General features: G+C 36.5%; 1 protein-coding gene across 2 annotated transcripts; it reads left to right on the top strand.

The window, feature by feature from the left end:
• Positions 1–1346: 1346 nt before the first annotated feature.
• LOC129282829 (aqualysin-1-like) lies at positions 1347–13971 on the top strand. Of its 2 annotated transcripts, XM_064114707.1 has the most exons (10): positions 1347–1438; positions 2798–2910; positions 3433–3555; positions 4260–4383; positions 6940–7052; positions 8716–8854; positions 9988–10172; positions 11776–11947; positions 12590–12708; positions 13193–13971. In XM_064114707.1, the coding sequence occupies exons 2-9, from the start codon at positions 2803–2805 to the stop codon at positions 12700–12702; spliced, it is 1077 nt and encodes a 358-aa protein (XP_063970777.1). In that variant the 5' UTR covers positions 1347–1438; positions 2798–2802; the 3' UTR covers positions 12703–12708; positions 13193–13971. The 2 variants fall into 2 exon arrangements, with proteins under 2 accessions (XP_063970777.1, XP_063970778.1); XM_064114708.1 differs by lacking the exon at positions 1347–1438 and having other exon boundaries at positions 2744–2910.
• The last annotated feature ends 906 nt before the right edge of the window (positions 13972–14877 follow it).

The raw sequence follows: 14877 nt of genomic DNA, 5'->3' as shown, positions 1-14877 counted from the left end.
TATATATATATATATATACAACTACATATAGTTGTATATATATATATACATATATATATGTATATATATATATATATATATATATATATATACATATATAACATTAGCTGATAATCATTTACTTCTAGGACACTGTGCGCTTGCTTCACAATCATGATAGGGAAAAAAAAATCAGTTTTTGTTCCGTAGACGCCTAACAGGCTGTAGGGCCACCGAACTTTTTGGCCTGTTCTCTCCCACCACGTAACAATAATGGAGCGCCCTCACACCAACATCCCAAATGTCACCAATACACAATATCCATGTTTTTGTTTTTTCAACCAATCTCAATCATGTTTAATTCAGGGCTTCTCTAAAGAAGCATTAATGGATTAAAAGAACCTGCATACTTTGCTTTCTGCACTTTAGCATGCCATAATTGGCCATCCATAAATGTAGTTCAACCACAACTGTAAATAAGATTTTAAACTAAATACGGGCCATTTAGGTTAGTGCTTGAATCTGCAATTAGTAACATATGTCATTCAAATGTTTTTATATTATTGTCACATATATTACAAAGTCAAAATATATAGCTTTGCTGCATTTTTTGTCCTCATTACATACACTGTAAAAACTGTGGTGTTAAAACTGACACCAATTGGTGCTAATAGAGGACCACACCCTGAGGTGTTAAAATAACACCCTAGAGATTGAACATAACACCAAAGAGTGTAAATGTAACAACCATAGGTGTAAAACTAACACCACCAATTTCACACCGGTGTAAAATAACTGGTGTGGTCCTCTATGTACACCGGTTAACACCACAGTTTTTGCTGTGTAGGACATATGCAGTCTAAAGAAATAAAGCATCTCGATAGTACTGGAGTTAAGGAGCTGCCAGAGTAACACCCCCCCCCCCCCCGAAAGTTATTGTTTATAGTTGCAGTTAGGAAGTTATGAAATATAAAATTCGAAATAAGAATCGAAGATCTTTCTTGTACTGTAATCTAGGCACTTACGGGTCATTGACTCGAAAGTCATTACTTTTGTTTGCATTTGTGAAGTTATGAAATATAAACTCTTATGATAAAATTAAAAGATTTTGCCTGTGCTGCAGTTTAGGAGCTTATCAGGTTGAGATAAAGTTTATAGAAAATAAAAGATCTTGCCTGTGGTGCAAGTTAGATTTTAATAAAACTCAAAAAGAATGACAATAGAAATAAAAGATCTTGCTGACGTGCATAGCTTTATCACGAGGTTTCTTCGTCCTTTGCCCCCGTTGACGCATCACGCGCTTCTTGAGAAAGTTACATCTGTTGCTTCAGGAAGACTTAAATACAGCTCATCCAGCCTAGCTCATCATCAGATCTGTTCAGTGCTCAACTAGATCATCACTCTGAAGACCTCCAAAAGCTCTCTTCCAGATCAACACTGCTTTGACGTCCAGAACCTGGTGAGTTGAAGGCTTCTGATCATTCAAAAGGAGAATATTTTCATTTAGGTATATTTTCTTAAGTCAGAAAAGTTTCTTGTCATTAGTCTAGTAACGTCAATAGGCAGTCCCAATTGCATCTTTTTTTTCTGTTTGATGGTCTGCGTCAAACTAAAATGGATGACTTGGGAAAGGACAAGATCTTTGGAAACACTGTTAACATGGTTAAGGTATTCAAACCAGTGATTGCAATGTACTTAATAAGACGGGGTAGATGTCCAAACACAAATGAAACTGTTTTTGTCCGTTTGAATTAAAAACCAAAAAAAACTTAGTATTATTTTTCAACACTAATTTAAAGATCAAGAATATTGCTTGCATTGTGCTTTAGATATAATTCTCCATGTTGCATTTATATAATTGTCTGTCCAACGGTAACTTTGGGGTAGTGTATATAATTTACTAATGCCCGACTGCCATGACTGCGGTTTTATATATATATATATATATATAAATACTTCTCGTTTAATAAGAAGGCTCCATTGAATAAGGCCACCAACTCCTTGCAACTCCTTGCTTCGTTTAACCTGGGAAAATGCGCAGAACGAATAAACATAAATTGCAACTTTTAAACAATTTTCATTTCTTGCACACTTTGTCCAACGTGTGAAGATGTTTTCAATCAGGAACACTTCATACCTAATCGAAACTACACGTACTTCTAAATAAATCATACATACCATAATTATATCTGGGAAAATTCAATAAAACGCCTTTGCTTGATTGAAACTCGTTTGACACTGTATAAAAAAAATGTAGAAAAAATCTAGAAAAAGATTCACCAGGGAAGTTTCTTTTTTTGCAACTGCAACTGGGATAGACTTAAGAATACAAGTAAATGTATTAAAAATGACCGTCCAATTACAAACAAGCTGAGAGGTCTTTGGTGAAAATTGGGGAACCTGAACAGCTGTTTCGTCCTAAGACTTTCGGAGCCGATGAAAACTGGCAAATATGTCTTTTGAACAGGACGAAACTGCTGTTTTGACTCACCAATCTTCGACAAAGACTTCGTGGTTTTTCCTTGTCATGAGGGGCACCTGACAATACATTTTCAACGTTCTTAAATCCTTCGTGCTCCTTGGGGGCGAAAACTCCCTAGTTACCAGTACAATAGGTATACTTTGGCTCTCTGACTACTCTATGCCATTCATGCGCATAGCTAGAAAGTTATTTTCATTGTTAGCACGCTTGGGCTGGTCACATGATGGAATCTAACCAATCACATGATATACATCTGTATTACCATTTTGCGTCATATCATTTGTTTCTATTCTTGGTTCACTAAAGAGAAACGCTAAAAATTTGTGTTTGTTTCAGACACAATGCATGTCTTCCTAGCCCTCATGTTTGTGGCTGCTGCCACGGCCGAGCTTGCCCCTCTGCTCAAGAACTCTGAGCCCATCCCAGGAAAGTACATCATCAAGCTCCGTGTAAGTATAACGTTTTCCGTAGCCAATTATAATTAGCAATAATCAGAGACCCATTAAGCGTTGTAATCGAGAACATTTTGGGGTTTGGGTTTGAATTCTTGTGATGCTTTTAAACCAAACTGTCTCCTTTAAATTTTTCTGCTCCTTACAAAAACTAGTTCTCCTTTCACTTTGACAGGATCATAGCAGGAACCTGGTAATGATTTTTGGAGCCAGTTCTGGTTTCTTGAATAATTTGACAACCACAATAAAAAAGTTTTCACTTCTTAATGAAGTCAGTTCTGGCCAAATTAACTTGACTAGCAAAAAGTGATTTTTTATTTTAAAAAAATTATGGTATTCGCTCCCAAATGATGTTGCTTTGCGTGAAAATTCTACATTACATCATGTCAACCTAATTCCCAGAGGTGCAGGGGGTGCAAAGAAAATTGTGGGGTGCTTCAGCACCCCTGTTTTCCATGGCCGTGGACTTCAGTTAACACAAGAATCCATTCCAACTTTTAACAAACTATTTTATTACAGGACGATTTCAACATCGATGAAATTGCTTCTACCGTTCGTCTCTCTGGTGGAAAAGTAGGTAACCTTTTCAGACACGTCCTACACGGCTTCGCTGCCGAGCTCTCCGATGAGGTCCTCGACATTGTGAGTTAATTGTCTTTTACAATGTCCATCTTTTTTCATTTCATTTATTTTTCAATGTAATCCGATCCATCGGGGGGGGGGGGGGGTGTTTCACAACTATTAAAGTGTGAGTTTGAGTCACACTTAAATTCTCTGTTGCGTGCGGTACACCACCGCGTTGGTCAAATCATAGTACTATGACCCATGCTGCTGCGGTGTTACTGAATCAGATTGCACGTTGCATTTAATTATAAATGTACGTCAGCATCTACTGAATGTACGTGTGATTGTAAATCACGCTTTACTCTTTGTGCAACACCCGCAGATGTAGTTCTTTTTTTGTTGGTCTCCCTTTACCATTATGTACCAAATTGGCAAGGTACTGAAAGTTGATTCGGATGGACACTAAGTATAGGAAGGACGGAAAGTAAAGGAAAATAGAGGAGTGAAAGAATCTCAGACGGTGCTAATAAAGAAAGTTGTGGAACTGCATCGCGAAAACCAATCGATATGACATCATCATATAAAAATGGAATGAGTCCCAATCAGTATGGTATCTTAAACAAGTTAGTTACATGTATATGGGATCAATTCACTCTTGATTGCCGGAGATTGGTTAGATTATCTTAAATATAAACTTTTAAGTTTCTGTCAATGAAATATATAGAGATACGATATCATTCAATATTTATCTCCGTTTTCCATCTCGTATATCTTTGACACAGGTTCGTAGACTTCGCGCCGTTGAGTACGTTGAACAGGACGGGGTCTACCGTACTCAGGTCACCTGGGGTCTAGACCGTGTCGACCAAAGGAGTCTCCCTCTTAACAATAACTATAGTCCAAGGGGTAATATATATATCTTTCTTTCGTTCGTTGAATTTGTTTTTGAATTCGTGTATTTCTTTTTTAGCATTCTGAAATTGTGTCTTCCTGTGCTACGAGCGTCTGAAATTATTACATCCAAACTTTGAACGCAATCATCTCGTTTTCGTGTTTTGGAGACCAACGATGGTTTGTAACGGTTCGTAAAATCACTGACTGTTTGCATATGTCACTTTTGTATAAAACAGTTGTAAATGATACGAAAAAATAAGTCCCTGCTATGGGAATCAAAGATAAGAAAAATTGTTTCACAGTATATCACTTTCGAGCATAATGCATAATTTGGAAATTGAGCCGTGTTAAGTGCATGTGTAAATGCAGCTAGAAAACACTTCCTCCATCGGAAAGGACGCAAACCTTGGTCCATTGTATAGGAGAGTCACAACTTATGCATTTTAAAACCAAACACTGTTTGGGTATGTATCCGGTGTCTTGCACTTGCTGGTTCCTGGGAAAATCTTAAGAGTGCGATAATGAACCAGTTGGTCTGTAATCTAAGAGGAAAAAAACAGGATTCAGTTAAGTTGTAGCAAGTTCCCGTGTTCCAGACGATGTTAAATATTACAAGCAACCATGATCCGGAATTGCCATATTAATTTATCCCCATAGACTTAAGTAGCACAAAAATATTTTCATAATGGCACTCTACACTAATATGATAATGTAATAATAATACACTCTTAAGAATGTTGGGCAACACACTGTCTACACAAAAATTGCTTAAAACTTTATCAAAATCTGGGTAGTTTTAAACGAATAATGTGTGGGTTGGGTGAAAACTACAACACAGTATTGATTGAAAACTACCCAGAGTTGGATACAGTTTTTAACCAATTGTTGTGTGGACAGTATTTTGCCCAACATTTTAAACGTGTAATATAATTCTTTTTGAAAGCTTCACGCTTCTCAAACGTTTTTATACATCTTGACACACAGCTAAAGTGCGCGGTTTGTCATTGCTCACAACCTATCTGCCACCAAAATAGAAGTAAAGAGGCCTAGTAGACGGTGATGCTTTTTCCGTTCGTAGACAAAAGGACTTACCGAAACCACATATTCACGTCTCGTGGTCTAGTGGTAAAAGGCATTGTGATCATAATGCCAAAAGGCTCGGGTTCGATTCCCGGCGGAGATATTTCTTAGCCTTGACGAAAAATCGAAAGGGGAAGAATTAGCTCTGAGGGAACTTTGGCCCAAAATCTAATTTTTTATTTTTATTATTATTGTCTTCCTAATCGTTTTGCAAATGTTTTATTTTTTATTTTGAAATGTGAGTATAGAAGAATGGTAGGCGTAGTTTTGATAAAGGTTTCCAAGACCTCTCTACCCATTTGGACATTTCTATCTCCCTCTCTCTTGAAGGGGGATGTTTCTGTCGGGATGCAAATCCTGCCTGCAACTTGACCCCGGGGGGGGGGGGCACTTCCATTGACGAGTGGATACCATGCGCGACCATGGGGTCTCGAAAAGCACCCTAAACACGTATTTTCCATATTCTGAAAATGCACACCTTAACAAGTATTGGCGTGTAAAACCCTACCCTAAACAAGTATTGGCGTGTAAAACCCTACCCTTAACAAGTATTGGAAACAAAACGATACTCTTGGCAAGTATTCCCTGAATTGGACCCCTAAACAAGTACAGCGATATTTCAATCGGTCGGTCGTCGGTTTTACCTAATTTACCTACATCATTGGGTTTAGTACAGCCCAGTCTTAATTTTTTGTACCCTCGCAAATTTGACCCTAAACACGTAGCTTTCCTAGCGAAAATAGATACCCTTTTTTCATTATTTTAGTGTTTTTGACACCCTTATTACGTTACGTACGTAACGTGCCCTATCTTGAAAAAGACATCCTTTTTACGTGTTTTTTTTTGGTCGCGCATGGTATCCACTCGTCAATGTTAGTGCCCCCCCCCCCCCGGGACTTGACCACTAGACCACATAGACAGGTTCGTTGCTCTTTTGAAACTGGTATTGACTGTCTAATATACCACAGACCGACAAATACATGACATAAACCAACGTGACCCAGCTGGACCTAAGCGTATAGAAACAGAAGCTGGGGAGCCGGATACGATTCCGGTCAGACACTTTTCGGCATCACCAGAAGAAAAAAAAAGGAAGATTGCTCTTGGGAACCTTGATTAAAGCTCCGCCCATCAGGATAGTTATCTATTCACATTTTCATTATACATGATACTAAAACTTATACAGATAATAGGTGCCTCCAGTAAGGTAGATAAAAGATTTGATATATAAGATACCTTTAAGATGATCACGAAAACTGGAAAAGGTCAAGAACCATGAGTGAAGACAACAACAAAAAGAGTAAACAAGCGGTACCATCTTTACATCGTCTTGCCCCCCCCCCCCCCTTCAGATTACCGTTATCCCAATTTTGGTGATAATCACGACATGATCGATGACCGTGATTACATTGATGATGATGGTGATGGCTGTAATAATGATGATGACGATGATGAATGTATTGAATATGATTTCTCACTCAATCACAGGCACTGGAAACGGATATACTGTGTGGGTAATCGATACCGGCGTCAGGGATACCCACAATGATTTTGGTGGTCGTGCTACCCAAGTGGTAAACTACGCAGGTGATGGTGACAATGTAAGTACTACAGTCATCCAACATGTCCAATAATAGGGAGTCTTTGCTTAGCGACATACCGGAATTCAAGAAGAGACGAAACTGCCCATCCAATGACAATGAACACCTGGGGACTTTGTCGTAAATTGGTGATTGTCCTGCACTACAGAGCTGGAAAATTTCAAATATGTCATTTTCTGAATATCAAGACCTTAAACGCTGTTTTGATTCACAATTTTTGGCAATAGCCTCTCTTTTGTTCTTTGTCATGAAGGGGATTTAATAATACATTTTCTTTGTTCTAAAATCCTCCGAACGTCGACGAGCGAATACTCCCTAATGTCTTTTGAGAAATAATGTAGGACTGTAGGCCTATACTTAATATTCAAGAGGATGTTTAGTTGTTCTTCTTTTTTTCCTTGCTGTTAACACTAAAGAATTTTATTGCCTGCCAACCGAGGATTTCCTTTAAATTACATGTATGTAATTTGCTGTCATTGTATTTTATGTATACATGTTGAATTATTATATATATATAGATATTAACAATTCAGAATGAGACGAGTAGAATGAATTTGGCTACTTTTAGAGCGCAAACCCTTTTAGATAGCATGTGATGCTTCATAAAAATAATTTAGTCAAAACTTTGTTATTTGCATCAGATTATTTTAAATACCTGTTAGATATTACACTTTTTTGTCAAGTGCCTATCTAATAACCCGAATTTTACACAAAATTAATGGCAGTAAAACAAAACTGTGTTTCAAGTTTCGAACGTTAATAACCATTTATAAATGACGAAAAGAACAAAGGCAATATAGCAAATGTGGTCACACGAATCAACCATAAACGAATAATTTTGAAATTGTTTTGCTTTAAATATGGGTTAATACAAACTTCATATCCAAGATTTATTTCCTTCAAGAAACTAAAACAATGTTTTTTTAATATGTAAAGTACAATTCCCAGCGGAAAATGCTGAAAATTTCTTTAAAAACTGATACCAATATATTAATTTATCGGATTTTCAATTTCATAATACGTGCCGAAATGGATAGAAAATAGTTTGACCGATGACGTCATGTCCCAACGTTCCTTTTCTTTAATAGTTTACTGCAGGGGCGTCGATCCATTTTCATTGCAGGTAGGGGGGGGGGCAAAATCATGAATCAACGTTCCAAATGCGCTCGATCGCACAAAACAAAACCTCACACACACACACATAGGCATATATATATATTATATATGACTCATGAGATACAGACACGTATCTCACCACTCACCAACAAATTAATGCGAGCGCGAAGGGCGAGCTGAAATTTTTTAGTATACTGATCTCAAAACAGGAAAAGGGTAGGCATACCTGTTTAGAACTGTTTGAAGTAACTCATGAGGAGGCACAGATAATGTGAGTGCCGAGAGCGAGCTGTAATTTTTTTGTATTGTGACCTAAAAGCTTGATATTCTAAGCATTTTTGGTACCATTGGTGAGGCGATCGCCCCCTGCCCCCCCCCCCCCCCCTAGGATCGACGCCTCTGGTTTACTGCAAGAAATTAAATTTATTTCATATTTCTTTTTATTTTTTCGTTTATTTATTTACCACTCGTGAGATGGAACATCCTATCAGCAAATGCTGTTTTTCGTAGTGTGTAAAAAGGGCTTTTTATTTTCTTGATTTTACAGTCGGATTGTAACGGGCATGGAACCCACTGCGCTGGGACAGTTGGCTCCAATACCTATGGTGTCGCGCCGGGTGTTCAAATCAAGGGAGTCAAAGTCTTAAACTGTGCTGGATCGGGTTCCAATACCGGTGTTATCGCAGGTAAGCTATCCTGAATTACATGCAAAGTGTTGACGACAAAAGATTTGTGATGTGATAGTAATACACCAATACAATACCTTAATTTGTTTAATCCAATACATCGCAATCCAAGACATATTACACAACTAATGCATGCACCATAAAGTTGCTCAATTCGATAATAATTGCCCAGAATATATATATATATAGACAGTATGTTACCCAACATTTTAAGTGTGTATAATTACATCAGGGAGCTCCATGATTACACAACATTTTAAATTGCATTTGGCAAGAGTCATCATCAGTGTATCAAGATCTAGCTTTGCTAAATGAATTCGTACCTTTTCATCAATAAAAAAGTCATCTACTACAATCTCTGGACAAGGTAAGGCTTTGGTAATGCTGATTGAGGGTGTGTTCAAATTAGTTTGTTTATCAGAGCAAATGAATGTAATATTGAGATCAATCTCCCCCCCCCCCCCCTTTCCAAATAACTTCTCAATTTTCCCCATGACACGAATTTAAAGGTCAAGTTCACCCCAACAAAAAGTTTATTTGAATAAAAAGAGAAAAATCCAACAAGCAAAACACTGAAAACTTCATCAAAATCGGATGTAAAATAAGAAAGTTATGACATTTAAAGTTTTGCTTAATTTCACATTACAGTTATACGCATATCCTGGTCGGTATGCAAATGATGACGTCATCCACTCACTATTTATTTTGTATTCTATTACATAGTGTATGGAATATTCTAATTTTTCTCCTCATTGTCAAGTGAAACAACGATTGATTTCTCCATGAACATGTGGAGCTAGCATTGCTTAAAACTATATGATTCAGTCCAGTTGGTCCCTATTGTCAAATCTGTAAAAAAATGAAATATTGTACAATTTAAACAATAAAAAAACAAAAGAAATAGTGAGTGATGGATGTCATTTACTGTCTCATTTGCATGTCACTGAATTGTGCATATCACTGTTTTGTGAAAAATAAGTGAAACTTTAAAATGTCATAACTTTCTTATTTTACATCCGATTTTGATGAAATTTTCAGCGTTATGCTAGTTTGATTTTTCTCTATTTATTCAAATCAACATTTTTCTGGGGTGGACTTGACCTTTAAGCGTTAGAAATGTTTTTGTCACCCAGGGGTGGATTATGTAAAGGACAATAAAGGAGAAAATGACGTTGCCTCAATGTCGCTGGGAGGAGGGATCTCTACATCTTTAGACACTGCTGTCGAGCAACTTATTGCTGCAGGGGTTCCAACCGCCGTGGCTGCTGGTAATGATGATGCCAATGCCTGCTTCTCTTCTCCTGCACGTGCTTCGACGGTAAGTTCAACCAATCCAAGGGATACAAGGGATACAAGCGTATGACCTTGCAATGTTCTTATTTTTTTCCTACGAGTATATCCCCATGTAGAAATCAGAAACCTCAATTTATTTTCTTTGCTTGCTGGAATGATTATGATCGGAAACAAATTCTGGAAAGGGGGCTAATTTCTGTACCCATACACTCCTCTTTCCATTTTAAAGGGAATCAAACCCTGGTCATTGGATTTTTGAGAGGGGATAAAAATAATCAGAATCATGAAATTTTGAAAGAAATCAGACAGGCAATAAAAAACTTATGGCTGTTTTAAAATTTGGATCCATAAGGCTATGTCCATTTAGAGTTGACAACTGTGTAAATTATGACACGTGGTAGGAATCGTGTACTTAATTATCAGGGATTTGTGATTTTATCCCGAGTACTTAATCTCTTGGGGCAGTGATCGAAATAGCATATTGCATAATGTCCTTATTAAAAATATAATTTGAAGTAAAACAATTTTTAATTACATTCAAGTCATTTTATGTATTGGAGAAAAAGGAAGCGTGGTCCTTACCTTCTGACATTATGATATCATAATTTTAAAAGTCTGAAGCCAATTTGAAGTCCCCATGGGTAGGCCTATAGCGATTCCCAATTTTTACAACTTTTAACAACTCAAAACTATCATTGTTTGTCCGATATTGTTCAGTCTTTCAACTATCTCCTCTTCCCTTGAAAACATTCTTTTATGTGGATCAGATTTCCCTGTTAACAGGTACACACTTAAAATAGTTGGGCAAAAAATGCCAAACTTTTAATATACGTCCACACAACTATTGGTTAAAATCTGTCCAAATTGGGTAATAAAAACTAATAATTGGGTAATACATTCCCTCAATCATGTCAATTGGATAATAATTGCCCAGAGTATATATTTTTTACCAACATACATTACCCAACACAGTGGACTGTATGTTGCCCAACATTTTAAGTGTGCATGTGCAGTTTACCATGTTTACACTCATACCATCGATTATTCAGTTATTCCAAAATTAAAGAAGGCTATCGAAACATAAATGCGTCATCGACGAATCATGATTGGTATTTGCAACAAAACGTAATGTAGTTTATTATTCGCTTCGATTTTCTCGAATGCAATGTCTACATATTAATTGGTGAGGTCTGATTTGATGGTCATTATACGCAAATCATTAATTGAATCGTATACTTGTTGGTTTTCTCCTCATATTTCTGTGGGGTTAGGTTACATATTCACGACTACATCGGAAACTGAGTTAGCATGCATCTCGTCATTATGACTGTTCATAAGCCAATGTAGAATATATATACACTGTATACATATATCAAACAAATTAACGTTAGCACAACTATTATTTGAATTATCAAGATGTTAACAGGCAAGTGTTCAAAAAGAGGAAAGTTTCACTTTGTTGATGGCTCGCTCTTGTTTCGGATTAAAAGAAGTCGAAGTGTAGCACACTTTTCCATTGTGCACAATTTGATTGTTTCTAGATGCTTTGAGCCTTAGTATACATGGCATGTATATTGCCATCTTCGTTTTAAATTCAAGTTAATTTTTGGGGGAATTCAAAATTTCAGGCAATCACAGTTGGAGCTACAGATAGTAGCGACAAGCGTTCCAGTTTTTCCAACTACGGTAGCTGCGTAGACATCTTTGCTCCAGGTACTTCTATCACGTCTACTTGGCATACGACTAATGCATCAACCAGAACCATCAGTGGAACTTCGATGGCCTGTCCTCATGTTGCTGGTAAGCCCCACATTTTTCCATTACAGTCAGACTGCAGGTCCCGATGCAGATGAGCAAATGGAACATTTTGACAATGACATTACTTTTGTGAAGGCATTTTCCAATTTTACAAGTAGTATAAACTATTTGGGAAATGACGTCACAGTCTGACAGTAGTGATACATAGTAATAACTATAATACGACTAGTAGCAGCAGCAGCAGCAGCAGCAGTAGTAGTAGTAGTAGTAGTAGAAGTAGTAGTAGTAGTAGTAGTAGTAGTAGTAGTAGTAGTAGTAGTAGTAGTACTACTACTAGTAGTAGTAGTAGTAGTAGTAGTAGTAGTAGTAGTAGTAGTAGTAGTAGTACTACTACTACTACTACTACTTCTACTACTACTACTTTTACTACTACTTCTACTACTATTACTACTACTACTACTACTACTACTACTACCACTACTACTACTACTAACACTACTACTTCTATACTTCTGTCAATATGAATAATAACAACATCAATTTACGGTAACAATGATAAGAATAATCTGTGGTAGGCACCTAAATTACAAATGCTTACCATATTTTGTGATCGACCAGAAAATATATTTATATCTGGATGACGCCTTGTTAATTCATTGACTTTTCTTCACTCAAAATGTATAGGTGCCATCGCCCTCTACGGCAAAAGCACTGCTAGTATGCTTGCTGGTGTTTCTTACAATAAGATTAGTGATGTAGGGACTAATAGCCCTAATAAACTTCTCTACGTCGGATAATGAGTGGTGAGTATAATTCATTCTGTTCCTTTTCGAAACCTTTGGGAACATTCAAGCAAAAGATACCAAACTTAATCCCGAAATAGAACACAAGTTACTAGGCATGGGCCTCCTTCTTTTCAGGCTACACTTAGGCCCATAGCCCCTGGCTGGAAAGTGACCACGTTAAACATATAGCTTACCATATTCTTCATGGACGTTCGTGCCATGCACTGGGGTGGGGAATTTTTTTTAGATAGCTGTCCAGCTGAAATTAGTAGACTTCATTAGTGCACTTCATTTGTTTCCACATTGTATAGGCCTTCTCATTTAAAACCTGGTTAGAGAGTGGTCAAGCAGAGATTAATGTCTTGCCTACTGATGTTCATTCTCTTATGAAGTTCCAACCTATGATCCTCTAATTTGAATTTTGAATGTTTTAACCGATGCGTACACGTCGGCCTATATGATTTAAAGTTTAAAACTTTGTGTTCATATGTTTTGTTTTCAGGTGGCGGCACGCTCCATGCAGCAACGAAGCAGAGTTATGAAACATAAAATTAAAACAAAAAATTAAACTGTTCAATTTTCTTTGAAAATGACCATCTGCGTGTTTGACTTATCCTGAAATTAATAAATGACACGGTAAACATAAACGTTAAATTACTTTTATTACAAAACGCTACTTCCTGCACATATTGCAATAGGTTGAATTCCATATCGATATTTAACGTGGGGTGACTGTAGTGTATAGGCTGTTTTAAGCCGTGTAAGAATATGTTGTTTTTTTCTTTCTATTCCGGAACAAGCACTGTTGACGTGCAGAAAAGATCATATCCTTCAATTATTTTCTTTTTTAGAATTGACTAAACAACGCAACTAAAAGATTTAACGGGTTCATAATTAATGATTAATAATATTCCAAGTCATCTATCAGTCATGGCGATACTTTGAATTCTAGATGTATTTCTCACTGTATCTTGGTTGAGCAAGCATCGCGATGATTCTTGTTTCATGAGAGAATTGTAACAGCATTATAGATAACAAGATCTGTTGGTATTCATTGCCATCAAGCGGATAATTCTGGTCTCATCTGCAAAGAGATACTAGGTGATTGGAATGTCTTCTACGAGAATGTTCACGATGCAATACGCCTTTCACACTGAAGTTATCTTCATCAACATCACCAAGTTAGCCTTCTAAAGTTAAAAGACATTGCATTATCATTTATCGACCATAACCGAAATGTATTATCGAATCTTTAGCGAATAAAATCCAAATTTAACTGCATTACGATTGTAGTATCTGGTTTATTTTTGTGTGATAAACATTTTATGTTCTGGAATTATGGGTATTCCTTACAAAAATATTAATGTACCTATATGTAACACAAATTGAAGTTAATTTTTATTTTATTTATTTTTTTTTTTTTTAAAGTTTTTTTATAATTCTGTTTTTATTATACAAATTGAAATAAATCACAAAATTTACAGATGATTAATAGGTGATTGCAAATCACATAAACACAATTTAGTTACACAAAAAAATAACAACCATAATAATTATTAAAAAAAAACCTACCCACTTATCCTCCCCCACCCCCCCCCCAAAAAAAAGGAATGTGGCAATGTGTTTGGTAAATAAAGTAGACAAAGCAAAATATACAAGCTATGATTATATGAAGTTAATTTTTATTGGTGCACACGTTGCCATTTAAGTATCCAAATATTATATTATAGATGTATATTTTTAAAGAAATATTGAAAGAATATATTATTTCAACTTTCTGAGCTCCACCATGAGAAGAGGTATCAGATCTCATTTTGGCACAATTCAATTAGAGTTTTCGAACTGATGATTTTCACTGATGACCGAAAGATGATGTCACATGAAATCTGAGCTGTCTCTTTAAGGGGTGGAGCTTTCCAAGTTGGAAAAAAAAAAGATATCTTAACGTTTATTCAGAAATCTTCGCAAGATATCTGGAACTTCAAATAGCAACGAATCATATATAATCTTCAATATACGCCCATAGGAATCAACTTAAATGTGGATTGCAGATTGCATCTCATTAGATATATTCCCATACTCTTTGCAGCGAAGGTGGAGACGAGAATCTCATGAAAATATCCAGTTTCAGATGTGCTACACAACCTAAGTTTTATATTGTAGAACACCAATTACTTTGCAAGAACC

This window comes from Lytechinus pictus, unplaced genomic scaffold (genome assembly GCF_037042905.1).
Source record: "Lytechinus pictus isolate F3 Inbred unplaced genomic scaffold, Lp3.0 scaffold_20, whole genome shotgun sequence".
Classification (NCBI taxonomy): Eukaryota; Metazoa; Echinodermata; class Echinoidea; order Temnopleuroida; family Toxopneustidae; genus Lytechinus; species Lytechinus pictus.
Note: the sequence above shows the minus strand (reverse complement) of the source record. Positions and strands in the feature narration are given on the sequence as shown.

Excerpts from the sequence above, each read along its gene's own strand:
- LOC129282829 (XM_064114707.1), top strand. The coding sequence starts at position 2,803 with ATGCATGTCTTCCTAGCCCTCATGTTTGTGGCTGCTGCCACGGCCGAG. Across the intron at positions 2,911-3,432 it reads AGTACATCATCAAGCTCCGT|GACGATTTCAACATCGATGA; the intron begins GTAAGTATAACG and ends ATTTTATTACAG. Across the intron at positions 3,556-4,259 it reads CCGATGAGGTCCTCGACATT|GTTCGTAGACTTCGCGCCGT; the intron begins GTGAGTTAATTG and ends TCTTTGACACAG.